Source organism: Microcebus murinus, chromosome 2, assembly GCF_040939455.1.
Source record: "Microcebus murinus isolate Inina chromosome 2, M.murinus_Inina_mat1.0, whole genome shotgun sequence".
In the NCBI taxonomy this organism is placed as follows: Eukaryota; Metazoa; Chordata; class Mammalia; order Primates; family Cheirogaleidae; genus Microcebus; species Microcebus murinus.
In genome coordinates, this window is record NC_134105.1 from 35,559,845 (window position 1) to 35,577,463 (window position 17,619).

A 17,619-nucleotide genomic window follows, 5' to 3' on the forward strand; every position below is an offset into this window, starting at 1 on the left:
CTGAGAGTTTACTATTATTTTGTACTGTTTGTCTCTGCATTTATTCAATATTACCATATGCTATAATCACTAGACCAGAGCAGATTATCCAGCAAGCAGAGACTTCCAAGTAGGAGCCAAAATAAACAATGGGAAATGAAGCTGCTATAACATTTTGTGGGCAGTAGTTGCAAAATGCTTTTTGAAAATTTAACATAGTAAGTGGGAAAGTAGGTCACACCTCATTTTTTTTATAAAGTCCTTTCTGTTATCAGACTTTCAGAATTTTGTATATATTTAATGATTAAAGTAGGCATTTATAAATGATGTGGAAATAATTTTAAAATAAGTTTAAATAATTAAGCAATTTTCTATTTTTATTTTCTATAAATGAGAGTTTTTTAAAAAACCTATTATAATCAAATATACTTTTGATCATTTCTTCTAATGGAAGGGCTTATATGATTAAGAGAGAGACATGGATGATACTATGATTTTTTTGTTTATTTTCATCAAACTTTATATCCAATTTTAGTTGACAAACTGTTTAAGAGTTTTCTTTTGCTAACTACCGTACTGTTATCTTACTGTTTGATAAGCAAGAACAAGTTTAACCAACAATTTTGGGAAATAGAAAAGTGGCAAAGAATGTATAGCTTCAGCCAGGTGCAGTGGTTCACGCCTGTAATCCTAGCACTCTGGGAGGCTGAGGCAGGATGATCACTTGAGGTCAGGAGTTTGAGGTAGCAGTGAGCTATGATGACACCACTGCACTCCAGCCTGGGCGACAGAGTGAGATGCTGTCTCTAACAAAAAAAAAAAGCATTGTATAGTTCTTTTGCTTTAAGAAAATAAGAACTTGTAAATTCATGTAGGAGAGCTTTTCAGTATTCAGAATTGTATCTTAGATCTGTATTATTTGCTCATTCCACCCAAAAAGGGGAAATGGCAATACAAAACCATAGCATCTTATGCGACTTATGTCAACTATTACCCTATATTCTAACCTAATATATCATTTGTAAGTCTTTAATCATCATCATCATCATCATTCCAATCACAATAATTCTATATTACTTAATGACGTTTCATATCATATGCATATCTATTATCTCATTTAAGCCCCCTTAGTTGGTTTTTCTATGAAAACCATTACACATACACATACACACACATATAATATAAAAATGCTTCCCGATTATTTAAGTATCTTCATGATGGAAAGGAGGTAATTGATGACTTTTATTCCTATTACGCATAAGGCTTTATGGTAGGCAGTTTATGTACTATATTAATACATTATCTCACTTAATCATAACCACAAACTTATAAAGTATTACAAGTATTATAGAAAGGTAGGAAATGGACTTTTTATGCAGTAAGGAAGATACTGGTCTTCGTGAAGAGACAGTGATGCTCCAATATACTATTTGATTATGTGACCACTCTCCAGAGTGGTTAGGAAAGCTGATTTTGTGAAGGAGATAGGACTTGTATTGTTTACCAAGAAAGGGAAGAACAGAGGAAAATGGGGTTTGTGTAAATAGTGATGAGTGCAATTTAGACATGTTGAGTTTAAGAAAGATTTTATAGAAGGTAAATACAGCCAAAAATGGTAAGATTTTTTTTTTGCCTTGAATTACATAGATTCTTGGTAGACATTTCTTTTAACGATATTAATATTTAAACTTCGATCATATTTGCAAGGGAATGTAATAAGATGTTAATGCCTCAAATAGATAAATTTGGGGATGATATCATGATATATGCACACATAGCTATGAAGACTAAGGATATTTATTATGCAAACTGGATTATATGAAATCTCTTAAACTTCATTTAATATACAGGCAAAACTTGTTTATTGTAGAAAAATTAGAATATAGAAATTAACACAAAGGAAAAAATAAACAGTCCTACCACTGGGTTGAATGAATTCTAATTTTTTTCCTGTATGTTGTTTCTTTCAGAAATATGGCTACACACACCTTTCTGCAGGAGAACTTCTTCGTGATGAAAGGAAGAACCCAGAATCACAGTATGGTGAACTCATTGAAAAGTACATTAAAGAAGGAAAGATTGTGCCAGTTGAGATAACCATCAGTTTATTAAAAAGGGTAAGGAGTGTGAATGCCAGTCAGTTCAAACCAGCAAGGAAATAAATTAAATCCACCTTTCATTTGAGTAATGAAAAAATCAGAGTATTGAATTTCTTGCTTGTGGAAGGTGGTCATGGTTGTTTGACAATGGCAGAACTGGAAACTGTGCTGTCACTTGGGAAGAAATTCAGTGGTGGCAAGGATTCTTTACCTTGGTCTAGCAATAGCTGTAGCTCAACTTAACATTCATGTATATACACTTGATGCTTCCTTCCCAACATTCAGATAGGACATTCTCTCTTCTATTTCTTCTTTCTTTATCCCCCTTTGCCCCCTTTCTTCTCCTTTCTCTTTCTTATCTACCTCCTTGTTTCTTTCTGTCTTCTTTTATCCCATATCCTTCTCATTGTTGATATTCTTTTAGTCTTGATGTCTTCTTTTCTGGTACATGCATCACCATTTTCAATGTGAAATGCTATGACATAATACCTATCAAACTAAAATATGTTACATCTAAAAAACAGTTACCTTGCATTTGCTAGGTAACTCTTCACTATAGACTGCTAAAACTATAGTCACTAACAGGAATTTTCACATATAAGAAACAGTGAAGGAGAAGGAGAGATGCAATCTTGGGAATGACAAGAAATAGCTGAAGCTTGATAGAAAAGAGATATTTAAGCATCTGGGTGGAACTAAAGACACTTGTGGATAAAGAGTGGCTCATACACACTTTTTTACTACTTGTCTCAGAGGTTGGAGTAACCTGCTTCCATTCCAGAGTAAATATATCCTCTATTCCCTATTGTCTAATGCTCTTCCTCTGCTTTATAGCTAAGCATTATGAGAGTGGTCTACATTTATTTTTCACTTTCTACTTTTCAACCTTTTGCAGTCAGGTTCTGTTTTCATCTCCATTGCATCTGCTCTTGCATGTTACCAGTGTTCTTCTCTATTAAATCTAGGGGATACTTTTCATTGTTATTTATTTATTTATTTTTGGTAGCATTTAACTCTGATCACTGTCTATTTGAAACTCATTCCTCCTTTGTTCTTTGTGATATCATTTTTGTTGATTCTGCTTCAGTGACTGCTATTTCTCAGTCTTTCTTAACAGCATTTTTTTTCCTTTTCAAGTTTCCTAAACCATGATGCTTCTCAAGTTTTTATCCTTGGTTCTCTTCAGCTCTCCGTTTATATATTTTTTGCTGGATGGTTTTAGCCATGTCGAAAGCCTTCACTGTGTTAATGATGCTGAAGTCTACAGTTCTAGAACCCATCTTTGTTCTGAACTCTAGAGTTTTATTTTTTTTTTATTTTTTTTTATTTTTTTGAGACAGAGTCTCACTTTGTTGCCCAGGCTAGAGTGAGTGCCGTGGCGTCAGCCTAGCTCACAGCAACCTCAAACTCCTGGGCTCAAGCGATCCTTCTGCCTCAGCCTCCCGAGTAGCTGGGACTACAGGCATGCACCACCACGCCCGGCTAATTTTTTTGTATATATATTAGTTGGCCAATTAATTTGTTTCTATTTATAGTAGAGACGGGGTCTCGCTCTTGCTCAGGTTGGTTTCGAACTCCTGAACTCAAAGGATCCGCCCGCCTCGGCCTCCCAGAGAGCTAGGATTACAGGCGTGAGCCACCGCGCCCGGCCTAGAGTTTTATTTTTAACTAATTACTAGGTATCTTTCTGATTATCTCACAGGTGTCTCAAAATAAACATATCAGAGTCTGAGTGCATTATCTCAAATGTGATCTCTCTTTATTTCTGGTCTTGGTTAATGGTTCTACCATCTACCTAGTTGCTCAAGGCAGAAACTGGGGAGCCATCCAATATTGTATACCTCTTCCTTACTTTCCCAAGTCCATTTGGTGAGCAAATCTTTCCAATTCTTTTTAATTCTCTTCTATTAGTCTCTTCTATCACCTAGTTCACTGTCCTCTTTTTTTCTTATCTGGACCATCACTAGAGCCTCCTAGTTAGTCTTTTTGCCTTTAAGTCATCCTTGTTCCCTTTCCAATTCATCATTCTTGGTGCAGCCAGAGTAATTTTTTTTCTAAAAGACAGTATGAGCCCTGTTAATCTTAAACTACTTAAAATTCTTTTTTTTTTTTTTTGAGACACAGTCTCGCTTGCTTTGTTGCCCAGACTAGAGTGAGTGCCATGGCATCAGCCTAGCTCACAGTAACCTCAGACTCCTGTGCTCAAGCAATCCTCCTGCCTCAGCCTCCCGAGTAGCTGGGACTACAGGCATGCGCCACCATGCCCATCTAATTTTTTCTATGTCTATATTAGTTGGTCAATTAATTTCTTTCTATTTTTAGTAGAGACAGGGTCTTGCTCAAGCTGGTTTCGAACTCCTGACCTGGAGCAATCCGCCTGCCTCGGCCTCCCAGAGTGCTAGAATTACAGGCGTGAGCCACCGCGCCCAGCCTTAAAATTCTTAAATGGTCCTATATTGCTTCCAGAATAAAACTCAGTTCTTTAGTGTGGCATAAAAAGTTCTTCATTATTTTATCCTTGCTTACTTTCAGTCATGTCTCCCACCACTCCCTACACCTACCCTAAGATTTCACTTGTACCAGCTTGCTTCAGATTCATCAAAGCTGTTAGGCCATCTTGTTTCTGAGCCTTCATACATCTAGTTTCCACTATCCAGAGGACATTAATCCCTGTCTGCCTGCCATTTCATTATTCGGGATTCAGTTCCACTGTTACCTTTTTGATAAAGCTTTAGCTGGCAGTTTGTGCTTTATTTTATCATAGCATCTTTTGCATACCTTATCATAGAACTTAAAATATCTACATATATATATTTGTCACCCACTGGACTGTGCGCCCTCCAGGGACAAGAGCCATGACCTTGTTCTTCATGTTCCCTCAGCTTTGAATAAGTGTACACTGAGTATAATATTGATGTACCTCCTTTACATATCTTCTACTACTATAATTGGGGTAGAAATTTTATAGCAGAGGCCAAAAAGCGTTCTGCACAAGTTTTGTGAATATTGAAGAAGCAGCTAGGTGCTGGGATGAAGCCAATTCTCAGATAAAGGAATCATGGTTCCTGACAGCCATTGTCCTTCTTGAGGAACCAGAAAAGTTTGAGCATGATGGTAGTGAATGTTAGTTTGCTTTGAAATAGAGGTTCTTCTAAGGTTTGTCAAAGTCATGCATCTGTGTTTATCCTATGGTGATTAGAAGTGGCAAGGATTTGGAGATCAGAGATCTGCATTTCCCATTCACATATTCCCACATTCTACCTAACATCAGGCTTTGGAAGAGAGTAGTGAAATGGGTTGCTCTTGCCATTTTTCTGAATGTATTCTTTTCTTTTGCTCCTTGTGTTTGGGGGCAGCCAGTAGCATTTAGATTGAGTTAACTTCAGTTAAAAAAAAATTGAGGCTGGGCACAGTGGCTCATGCCTGTAATCCTAGCACTATCAAAGGCCAAGGCATGAAGATTTTTTGAGGCCAGGAGTTCGAGACCAGCCTAAGTAGGAGCGAGACCTCATCTCTACAAAAAAATAGAAAAATTAGCCAGGTGTGGTGGTGCGTACCTATAGTCCCAGCTACTCGGGAGGCTAAGGCAGGAAGATCACTGAGGTTGTAGTGAGCTATGATCATGCCACGGCACTGTAGTCCAGACAATAGAGTGAGACCCTATCTTAAAAAACAAACAAAAAAATTGAATCCTATACTGATAATTAATGCTAACTATCTTTTTGTGTTTGTCCAAAGCTCTGTGCTGTTGGACTTGAATTATAGCAGAGTTGAGCACCTGTAAAAGTAATATACTTTCTACCACAGTAAAAAGACTTAGGAAGGGCACAGGACAGGGTGTTCCATTACTGAAGCAAAGATACTGGTTAGTGGTTATTTTCCTCTTATTGCTGGTCTTACTGTTTATAATTTTGTGAATATATATATGAATAACATATGCTTACTATAAAAAATTTAAAACTGTAGGCCGGGCGCTGTGGCTCACGCCTGTAATCCTAGCTCTTGGGAGGCCGAGGCGGGCGGATTGCTCAAGGTCAGGAGTTCGAAACCAGCCTGAGCAAGAGCGAGACCCCGTCTCTACTATAAATAGAAAGAAATTAATTGGCCAACTGATATATATATAAAAAATTAGCCGGGCATGGTGGCACATGCCTGTAGTCCCAGCTACCCGGGAGGCTGAGGCAGAAGGATCACTCGAGCCCAGGAGTTTGAGGTTGCTGTGAGCTAGGCTGACACCACGGCACTCACTCTAGCCTGGGCAACAAAGCGAGACTCTGTCTCAAAAAAAAAAAAAAAAAAAAAAAAAAATTTAAAACTGTAGAAAACAATTGTATGTGTGTATAAAATGAGAAGGTGGGGAGGGACACATACCCATAACCCCACCATCTTGAGGCAACCATGTTAATACATTGGTTCATTTCCTTCTAGTCTTTTTTTTCCCCATGCACTCCCCACTCTTTACTTAGGGTTTAAAGAATAATAATAATAAAACAAACACCCATGTATCCACTACCCTGCTTTAGAAATTGCATTTTGTTAATGTAGTGTTGAACCTAAATCTTTTTCCTTTAGGAAATGGATCAGACAATGGCTGTCAATGCTCAGAAGAATAAATTCTTGATTGATGGGTTTCCGAGAAATCAAGACAACCTTCAAGGTTGGAATAAGACCATGGATGGAAAGGCAGATGTATCTTTTGTTCTGTTTTTTGACTGCGATAATGAGGTAATGAAAATCTTCATTTGCCCACATAGGCTTTAAGCAACTGTTGGTCAACTATTAGAGAAAAATTAATTTTTTTCTTATGTTTACATTTTATGTTGGCAGCTATATTTTTTTGAATTGGTAGATTAGTTGGACAAAATAGCACTGTCTTGCTGTTGGAAACTAATTGGCATCAGCAGACTTTTGGACCAAAATTTGCTTTATTTTCAAAATAAGAATCAATTTTGTTTTTTTAAAAATAAGAATTGACATGCACAATAATGTTAAGCTGACTACTACTTTCTTAGGTAGGCACTATTATCAAAGGGTGTCTTGCCTTACGAGTTGTTTGCTAGAAAAGAAACACGTTTTTGGCAAGTTGGGAAAATTTTCTATTTTAAAAAACATGTAAGATAGCTTGATTTGTCTTAAGAATGAAATGATCTTGAAAAAAGCAGGAAAGTGTTCTTTTTCTTTCTGGCACTTTTAGTAACAAACTCAGACATACATTGGAATAAGTAAATACATTTCTCGGAATCATTTAATTAAATGGCCTGTGTTTGACAGCTGCTGTAATATAAATTTCATTAAATTAATGCCAACAGACTGAAAGACTAAGAATCTGAAGTAGTGCCTTGAAAGAAGTTGGCTATTCTTAGGTTGAATTGTAAATGTGCCTCTGGTAAAGAGACTTGCTGCAGCCTTTGAGTTGTTTTAAAATATAACTCTCTTCTTCCAACCCCCAAAAATATGTTTTCACTTATTCTTCAAAGTTAACTTTAGAATGTTACCACAGCTTATAACTAAGGAATGTTTATTCATGATTAACAAGGGATGCTTTATTCAAATGCAAATATGTTGACTCTTAAATATTTGGATATTTATGGAATTATAGAAAAGTAAGCAAAAATGGAACAAAGTTTGAGGCATGTAATTCATACCTAATAAGTTAATAATATATCCGAGATGGAACCATACACATACAGATCTTCTTTTTATTGCGGTTTGAAAAAAAAATACACAGGAAAAACTGAGTCATGAATGAATTCTTTTTATGCTCTGTACTTATTTAACCTAGTTTATATAAATTGAACCACATGTTTAAATTTAAAAGGACTGTGCATGTTGATTAATGAATTAGACACATTGAGTTTAATGCAGGGTTTTGTTTTTTTTTTTGTCATTTCTTTAAACTTTATTTTCTTTTCAGGTTAAAAGAATTGCAAATTCATATCTTTTTACTTTTAAAATAACTATATCTCTTTTAGATCTGTATTGAACGATGTCTTGAGAGGGGAAAGAGTAGTGGTAGGAGTGATGACAACAGAGAGAGCTTGGAAAAGAGGTACTTTGCAGTTTTTACATAACCACCTCAATCCCAGACCTGCCCCATTTTGGACCTGAAAAAGAAAATGTTATACTTAACTGTGTAAAATGGCTTCTGTAAGGAAATGACGAGTTAGTTGGGTCAGATTCAGTTTTGTCCTCTGAGCTACCCTGTAACATGTAGGAGAAAGGGATGGATATCTAGGACTTCACAATATTTGCTTCTTTCGCAGAATTCAGACCTATCTTCAGTCAACAAAGCCAATTATTGACTTATATGAAGAAATGGGGAAAGTCAAGAAAATAGATGCTTCTAAATCTGTTGATGAAGTGAGTGTCCCTAACCTGTCTTTAAAAAAAGAGTCAAGTAAAAATGTGATTATGACTTTCGGGGTAGGTAGGCAGGAGAAAAATAAATACTATGACAGATTAGTTTGTTTTTCAAGACACTGGGGACTAAATGAAAAATTATATTTTTTTTCCTTTTTGAATAGAGTCTAAAATGGGTTTTATAACTTCAGACTTGTTCTTCATGAGAAGTGGGTGGTTTATTAATTTCAAACCTCTTCCCAGGTACTAGAAAAATTGGTATTTTGTGAACTGTGATTTGGATCGTGTTCATTTTTTAAAAACCTATAACATGAATGGCAAGTCATCCAGCTCAAGAGCCCCAGGCTGCTGCTTCTCTTCCATCACAGAACAAATAGCTCCAGAGGTGCAGGGGTTCTACAACTTATCACTTCTCTCTTTCTTCATAAATCAGTGATCTCAGAATTGTATAGTTTAGTGCCCAGCAATGTTTTTAGTGTCTCCTAATTCACCTATCTCCTTTCTCCTGACTCCCTGAATTTTCTTCCTCTTATATTCATAAGATAAAAAAGAAAGGCTTAGAGGAAAAAGATTCAGGGGATCTTTTTTAATCCTGTAGAGGTGCTACTTCCTGTGGAGGTAAGGCAATACATGAGAAAACTTTGTGTGTTCGAGTTTTTTTTTTTTTTTTTGAGACAGAGTCTCGCTTTGTTGCCCAGGCTAGAGTGAGTGCCATGGCGTCAGCCTAGCTCACAGCAACCTCAAACTCCTGGGCTCGAGCAGTCCTTCTGTCTCAGCCTCCCGAGTAGCTGGGACTACAGGCATGCGCCACCATGCCCGGCTAATTTTTTATATATATATCAGTTGGCCAATTAGTTTCTTTTTATTTATAGTAGAGACGGGGTCTCACTCTTGCTCAGGCTGGTTTTGAACTCCTGGCCTTGAGCAATCCGCCCGCCTCGGCCTCCCAGAGAGCTGGGATTACAGGCGTGAGCCACCGTGCCTGGCCTGTTTTCGAGTTTTTAACAGGAATTTAGCTATATGGTATTTTAATAGTATTTGCTTTTAAAATTATTATCTTTTTCCTTTATAGGTTTTTGATGAAGTTGTGAAGATTTTTGACAAGGAAGGATAATTCTAAACCTGAAAACATCCTTGAAATCATGCTTGAATATTGCTTTGATAGCTGCTATCACACCCCTTTTTAAGATAATTTTAATCTTTCATAACTACATCTCAATTAATGGCTGGAAATTATATAGTAAGACAAATTTTTTATGTTCTCTTTTTTTTTTGGTCATCGGAGTAGACAGTGAATTCGTGTTTAATTTCATCTTAGTTATGGTGCTCACAAAACAAAGAAGGACATCAGCTAGTTCTTTGTTTTTATTCAAAAAGAATATCCCTTTTGTAGTTTGTGACTTCTGTGAGCAAAACCTTTTAATATGCATATTATATCCCTTTAGTAATTACAGTCTATTAAGATTAGGGACACCCAATTCCTCTTTTTCTTACATGTTTTAAATTTCCAACCTTAGGTGAATCTGTGGACCAAATTTCAAAGGAACTTTTATGTAGTCAGTTCTTGCACAATGTGTTTGGTAAACAAACTCATTAAATGGATTCTTAGCAATGTTTTAGTATTTATCAAATAACTGACCACTTCCTATAGAAAGATAAAAAAAACACTTATGCTTTGCTTTACTACAACTTGTACAAAGTTGTATGACAGGGCATATCCTTTGCTTCCAAGGTTTGGGTTGGGGGCACTCGGGGTACAGAGCCTGGCAGAATTGTCAACTTTATTCTGACATAATCTGAGGGTAGGGGGGAAGGATCACATGTAATGGTATGTGTTCCTTATATTCTATTATATACTGTTATTCATGATTCAACTGAATTAACAAAATTCCTAGCAGTGAAACCTTGAAATGCATGTGCTAGATTTATGCTAAAATGATTCCGTTAGCATTTTAGTAACACTTCAGAGTTTTTTGATTTTTGTTTGTTTTCTAGACTAAATATAAGGTTGGGATAAATTAGAAGCAATTATTGATTAAATTTCCCATTTGTATTTTCTTGAATATTATTTTCATAGTTATTTGTTTAAGAAGACTTAAAAATCATTGCACTTTGGTCAGAAAAATAATAAATATATCTTATAAATGTTTGGCTACTTTTATTCAGTAAATTCTTTTTTGGCATCATATTGAAACATTGAAAGATACAGAATTTTTTAAAGGTCCAAAGGAATATTCTTTAACATTCATTCTTCCTTTATAAATCTCTGAGAAATTTTTTTTCTCTTTTCTTTTCCTTCTATCAATAATGCTAAGTGGTATCCAGATTCTTAATATGAGATTTGTTAAAATGTTTCTCATTTTTGGCATTTACACTGTTTGGTACACAGGGTTAAATAGGGCAAGGATCTTTGTTGTTGTATAATTAGATTTGATATTTAAAGTCATAGGGAATAGTGAGGACAAGTTAATGGATGTTTTTATATTGTAATAGACTCATCTATTTCTATGTGTGTTATAAAATCACTTAAGGTTTTCAACATACTTGCAATTAGAAAACAAAGTATCGCTAAGTACTGTAACATATTGGCCACCAAAATTTGTATTGAGATTATCTTGGTTTCTTGTCTTGGAAGACATTGTAATGAGTTCTTATCTAGTGTTTCAGTCCAGCCAATTAGGGAAGTGGTTTAATCAAAAATTTCTAGTATGAAGCAAGAGTGAAAGACTAAGGTTTTGAGAGCATTCCTACTCACATAAGTGAAGAAATCTGTCAGATGGGAATCTAAATATTTATACTGATATTGTGAAACCAGCCTTAAAGTTTTGAAGAAGACTGTTGAAACTAGGTACTTTGCTTCCTTTCATCAGATATTTTTCTTTGGCATTTGAGATCAGAAACCAAGAAACGTGGTAATTACTAAATTATGAGGCTTTGCTTTTTGTTTTCTTTTAAGTAGAAAAACATGTTGGCAATATTGAGTTTGGGGGTTGATTGAGATACATCTGACTTTACTAATTTGGTCATTCCATTTGTTAAAGATACAGTCACTAAGAAGTTTTTGAGTGTTTGGAAAGACCCTAATTTGAGCCTTGCTTGTTTTTTTAAATTAACATTATTTCCATTCAGCAATGTTGGATGTATATGAATTATTTGGTAAATAATCTCAATAAATTTTGTGTTGTGGCCTTTGCTATTTGCTGGTTCAGATTTCTGTTTTCTTAAGCATATTGAAGATCAAGAAGTATTTAACATGAGGGTCCTCACACAGCAAAAGCAGAATTCAAGATCCAGGAGAATTTTCTGCTCTATGTATTATGCTTGTACATCTTGACTAAAACAGAAACATGACTTTATCACATTCCTTCAAAAGGGAATCTAGACTGAGACAAGCAGCCTATTTTATTGCCCACCAACAGCATCAATTGCTTGTCTCTGAGGGGGAAATTGACAACAGGCAATGTGTATCAGGATGCAGGCTTTTTGTGGACTTGTGGCTTTGCCCTTGTAATTTAAGTGGTTGCCAGACATTCCTGTGGTTCCTGGAGATAATAGTGGCTAAAAGTATGTGCCAGACTAGGTCAGCATCTTTTTCCTAGAGGTTTGGTCCTTCATCTTCAAACATGTACTAATTGTACAAGCAGTAGTGCTACAAACACATTTTCTGCCTTCTAAGAGTATTCTGTCTAAATATTCTGATATGGATAGACCTTCTGACGTCTTCTGTTGGTTAATTTTAATCATTCTTATGTATTCTAGTTCTCCCTAGCCCACCAGCATACTTTAGCTGCATACCTCATAATTTAGCTGCATACTTTAGCTAAATTAAGTACTCTACGTAATTCTAAGCATTTAAAAATTTAATTAATTAATTAGAGATAGGGTCTCACTCGGTTGCCCAGGCTGGAGTACTGATGGTAGGATCATTGCAGCTTTGCTTAAATTCCTGGGCTCAAATGATCCTTCTGCCTCAGTGTCCAGAGTAGCTAGGACTATAGGTGGTGGACACCACACTGGCCAGAGCTAAGCATTTTTTTTTTTTAAATGAAAGGAAGCTCATTTATTGTGTGCCAAAGAGAAAGGAAAACAGTGGTCCTAATTACTTATCCCTTTTTTCCTCATCCCTGAGGACAATGTAAGAACTCTTTTGGATCCAGGTGTGTTTTTCTTTTAGATGTGGTTATTGTGACTGTAGTATTAATCATGGATCTCTGTTAAGCCCTGAAGGTCACCATCTTTCCTGTTGTGGGGAGAGCTGAAAGACCAAGTTGAATTTCTGGTTCCTACCTTATACCTAATGCCAACCATAACAGCTCATCACTCAGACTCAAACCTTTATGGGATTCCTCCTGTCCCCTTCATCAGAGCAGAACCTCCTTCTCTTGGTTCCCTCTTCTTCAGAGAGGCTTTTCTTTCATGCCTTTGTCCTCCTAAAACCCAGGCATATTTGTTTTTCTGATTTAGGGAGACAAGGATAACAAATCAGAACATTCTTTAAGTGAGGCTGTTTGAGCCACAGAAGAATATTTTTTATTTATGATACGCCTTGAAATAACTGTAACTTCTGAATACTTTATACGCCTTGAAATAACTGTAACTTCTGAATCTGGCCTTTGATACCATACCCAGCCAGAGTAAAGGCATCAGCAGAGATAGGTTACCAGATATTTTACCACATCCCAGACTTAATGTTAGGTAAGCACAGACACACTTTTTTTTTTTTTGAGACAGACTCTCGCTCTTTTGTCCATGGCTTGAGTGCCGTGGCATCAGCCTAGCTCACAGCAACCTCAAACTCCTGGGCTCAAGCAATCCTCCTGCCTCAGCCTCCCAAGTAGCTGGGACTATAGGTATGCGCTACCACGCCAGGCTAATTTTTCTATTTTTAGTAGAGATGGGGTCTCGTTCTTGCTCAGGCTGGACTCGAACTCCTGAGCTCAAGCAATCCTCCCATCTCCGCCTCCCCGAGTGCTAAGATTACAGGCGTGAGACACCACACCCAGCCCAACAGTAAATGTTAATACTTAAAAGCACAAAGCTATGTGCATGGCTCACCCTAAGTTGTTTGTTTTATTAAGAAACATTTTCACAAGTGGCTCTAAAGCAGCTGCCAGAACTTGGCCAATCTAATATAGTGATTGTGATGAGGCTACATCAAAATGTCAGACTTTTTTCTTTTTAATTATGAGGTACATAATAAGCACTACTATTGTCCTATCATCAGTTGGGATAGTGGTCAAGGTGACAAATTATTTACATTATTTGGAGGGAAAAAATCCTAAAGTTTAATGGCTGACTTTTTTTTGAGACAGTCTCACTCTATTGCCCAGGTTAGAGTGCCATGGCGTCAGCCTAGCTCACAGCAACCTCAAACTCGTGGGCTCAAGCAATCCTTCTGCCTTAGCCTCCCGAGTAGCTGGGACTACAGGCATGTGCCACCATGCCCGGCTAATTTTTCTATATATTTTTAGTTGGCCAATTAATTTATTTCTATTTATAGTAGAGATGGGGTCTCACTCTTGCTCAGGCTGGTCCCGAACTCCTGACCTTGAGCAATCCTCCCACCTCGGCCTCCCTGAGTGCTAGGATTACAGGCGTGAGCCACCATGCCCGGCCTGGCTGACTTTTAGATTGGGTGAAAATATTCCTACATTAAAAGGACCAAGTTGAAACTATATCAGAATCCCCCTGGTCCCAAAGTAACTGTCAGAATGTCTGTGTCATATCCAGTATTAAATATGATTGGGCAGAGACTGTATCTATATTCCTTCCTCTGTTTAAGGCCTTACCTAGGTCTAGGACAAGTGCTATTTAGGGGAAGAAGGTAACTAACTATTGGGCTTGAGACTGGTGCTTCTATGTGCTAATGGAAATTCAGGGGATGGGTTGGGGAGAGAAAACCATTTGTATAGAGAAGGAGGATTTTGTTCAGTTCTACTTCATACATGATGGCTCTTTAGGAGCTTACTTATTCTACCAGTAATCACTCCCACAAAACACCATTTCTTCATCTGTCCAGAAGTCTTGATGATCACAGACCACATTGTCACTTCTCTCCATGAATACTTTATTGAAGAAAATGGGATTCAGGAATGTGACTTCCTTAACACTATCCATCTTTGTTTATCTTTAACTTGTGGTTTGAGTAATTTTATGGGTATTTCTGAGTTTAGTTTATGTATTTGACTTAAGGAAGTAGCTGTTTAATTTATAGTTAGCAGCTAGATCATTGTTTTATAAGATGACACAGATTTTGGCTAGATACATATAGAAAGTATTTGGCTAGATACATATAGGAAGTATTTTCTACTATAGAAAGTGTGTAAGCACATTCATACAAGGGTCTGTCATCTTAATAACTGGACACTAGCAAACCAGTTTTCAGAAATGCTGATTCCTGTGGGGTCAAAGAGTTTTTTACAGGTAGTTTGCATCTTCCTTAGGCAGGGTGTCTATCACCAGATCAGGGGATAACACCACCACCAAAAACTGGCTGGCCAACAATTCAGAATATGTTTGAGACATCAGGGATACAACAGTTAGTATACAAATACTGCCCTTAACAAGCTTACTAGATAAGCTCAAAGCTAGTGGTTTCTTAACTGTATTGTTTCTTAATAGTGCTTTTAATGCTGGTGGACTTTACCTTTATGATCTCATTTTGTTTTCCCAACAATTTTTAGGCAGGTCGGAATGGTGATTTTCCTGTGTCATGGATGATGAAACTTGAGGCCCAAAGAGTCCAAGTTAGTTTCCACAATCTTTACAGCTAGACAGTTGTGGGTTTGAAAAGAACCCAAACCTTTGGGCCTTACTAGATCTGCCTCCCGTCTTTCTAGTACCCCTTGCTGCCTATTTGTAATAAGGCAGTGTGACCTCTCATACCCCTCCATGCTTCCTCAGCCACTAACCTATCACCCTCATTTATTTTCTTTATTCTGTATATCACCATGTGAAGTTACTTTTACTTATTGTTGATCTCCCACACTACATTTTAAGTGCCAGGAGAGCAAAAACATCTTTTTCATCCTTGTTTCCTAGTGCTTAGACCAGTTGTGCACACAGAAGACACTCAGTAAGTATTTGTTGAAAAAGTAAACTGAAAAGGAAAGATATTTTTGGCAGTAGCTGTTAGCTACAAGTTGTATCACTGAGCTTTGAATTCCAGTAGGGTCAGCTTGTGAACTCCTTAGGCTTCTGTTTTCATTCCCCTTGAAGATTGGGAGCTGTTAATAATAAAGTCCTGGGGGTGGAAGGGGAGATGAATTTTAGACCTCTTTGGTCTCCCTCTGCTTTCAGTATACAACTCATAGAAAGACTTAAAATATGACTGTCTCAGAGGGAAAAAAGAAAGACCAGGACCAGAAAACAATGCTTTGGTGAAAATATCACCCACCTACCCTCCCATAGTTCAATCTATGTTGATAGATTTTTGAGCTGTTGTACCTCTATTTCAGTGTTACTGTGTTAGGAAAATCTCTGTTTTATGAATACTTTTAATAGTTTCTGGTTCGTGTTACAGATTTGAAACTACTTAATATAAATTTCTACTTGAAGCCTTATAAGATTACAGTGCATCCTCAGTACTTTAATACCTACTGTATTTCCTTTATTGAGTTGGGAAAGAATGAAGTGAGATTCTTTCAGCCTGCTTTCTCCTCTGTAGCTGTGCCTTGTGGTTCTTGATCAATGGAGTCTTAGAATCGGAAAGAGGCTTCAGAGGTCTTCATTGTATTTCCCTATTCTCTTACTGACCTGACAGGGTAGATTGATAAATTTTTGTATATTGAAAGAAGGAAAGTGTCCTCCTCAAATCCCTCCAGATAGTTAGGAGCAGAATTAGACCCAGAACCCAGTTCTCCTTTTTCCTAGCCCTTATTCCTCAATATCAACATGCTTTTACTTCCGTCATTCCCATCAAGGACTTGGAGAGAGTAATGTTCTGTGATGCTCCAGAACCACTGTTACTATGTAACAGGATTTCATTCAGTGTGCTGAACATTTCCTGAATATATTTTAAACCATCTTTAAAACAAAAACCAATGCCTCAGGTCCTACCCCTAGAAATTCAAATTTGATTTAATAATTTATTTATTTTTAGAGGCACTATTTTTAGTCTTACTCCATCACCCAAGCTAGAGTGCAGTGGTGTGATTATAGCTCACTACAGCCTCAAATTCCTGGCCTTAAGCAATCCTCCCACCTTGGCCTCCCAAAGTACTTAGATTATAGGCATGAGCCACTGTGCCCAACCGTCTAATTTAATTTTAAAGGCTCCCTGGGTGAATCTAAACCAGTGGTTCTAAAACTTTAGAATGTATCAGAATCATTTGGAGGGCTTCTTAGAACCAGAATACTGGGCACACTCCCAAAGTTTCTGATTCAGTAGATCTGAGGTAAGGCCCAAGAATTTTCATTTCTTATAAAGTTCCAGGTGATGCTGATAGTGCTACTTTGAGGTACACTGTACTAAACAAAGCGATCAGGGCAGATAATGGAAAATAGCCTTGCATCTTTGTGGGCAAGGGACCATGTCTTCTTGGTCTTTGAACTCACAGTGTCTAACATAGAGCAGGTACTTAATGTTTGGTGAGTTGACAGTTGGTGACAACCTTAGTGAAAGCTCACAAATTAAATAGTTGCCTAGTCTGCCATCCCAGAAGCTCATGGATTGAGAGGGGAGAAGTACTGTAAGAGTGTCACAAATGTTCTCCCACTAAGAGACTCGTGAAATGAATACCAGCTTGATACAGTGGACCTCGTTTTATCTTACTTAGCAGTTACCACTGTCTTAAAAGGTGAGTAGAGCCCAGGGGACCACCACCACTGTCTCCAGACCTCTGAAAGGAGATGTGTTCAATGTGGGCTTGAGGGCAGAGCTAGGGCAGTGGAAGCAATGTAAGGAAGACCATCTAAGAAGGTTGGAGCCACCAACAGTGAATTGGGCTGCTCGAGGACATAAGTTCCCCATAGCAAGGAGGCCTATTCAGCAAGCTGGGTTTTTGTTTGTTTGTTTGTTTGAGACAGTCTCACTTTGTTGCCCAGCCTAGAGTGAGTGCTGTGGTGTCAGCCTAGCTCACAGCAACCTCAAACTCCTGGGCTCAAGCAATCCTGCTTCCTCAGCCTCCCGAGTAGCTGGGACTACAGGCATGCACCACCATGCCCAGCTAATTTTTTTGTA

The 17,619-nt window shown here is 37.4% G+C and overlaps 1 protein-coding gene across 1 annotated transcript in view; it reads left to right on the plus strand.

Moving 5' to 3' along the window:
* Nucleotides 1-11,632, plus strand: part of CMPK1 (cytidine/uridine monophosphate kinase 1) — a 36,775-nt gene extending 25,143 nt beyond the window's left edge. The window contains exons 2-6 of the mRNA XM_012776120.2: nt 1,950-2,096; nt 6,651-6,803; nt 8,051-8,127; nt 8,342-8,438; nt 9,511-11,632. Of these exons, the coding sequence (XP_012631574.1) occupies nt 1,950-2,096; nt 6,651-6,803; nt 8,051-8,127; nt 8,342-8,438; nt 9,511-9,552 (516 nt within the window). The 3' untranslated portion in view covers nt 9,553-11,632. The remainder of the gene's footprint in view (nt 1-1,949; nt 2,097-6,650; nt 6,804-8,050; nt 8,128-8,341; nt 8,439-9,510) is intronic.
* The last annotated feature ends 5,987 nt before the right edge of the window (nt 11,633-17,619 follow it).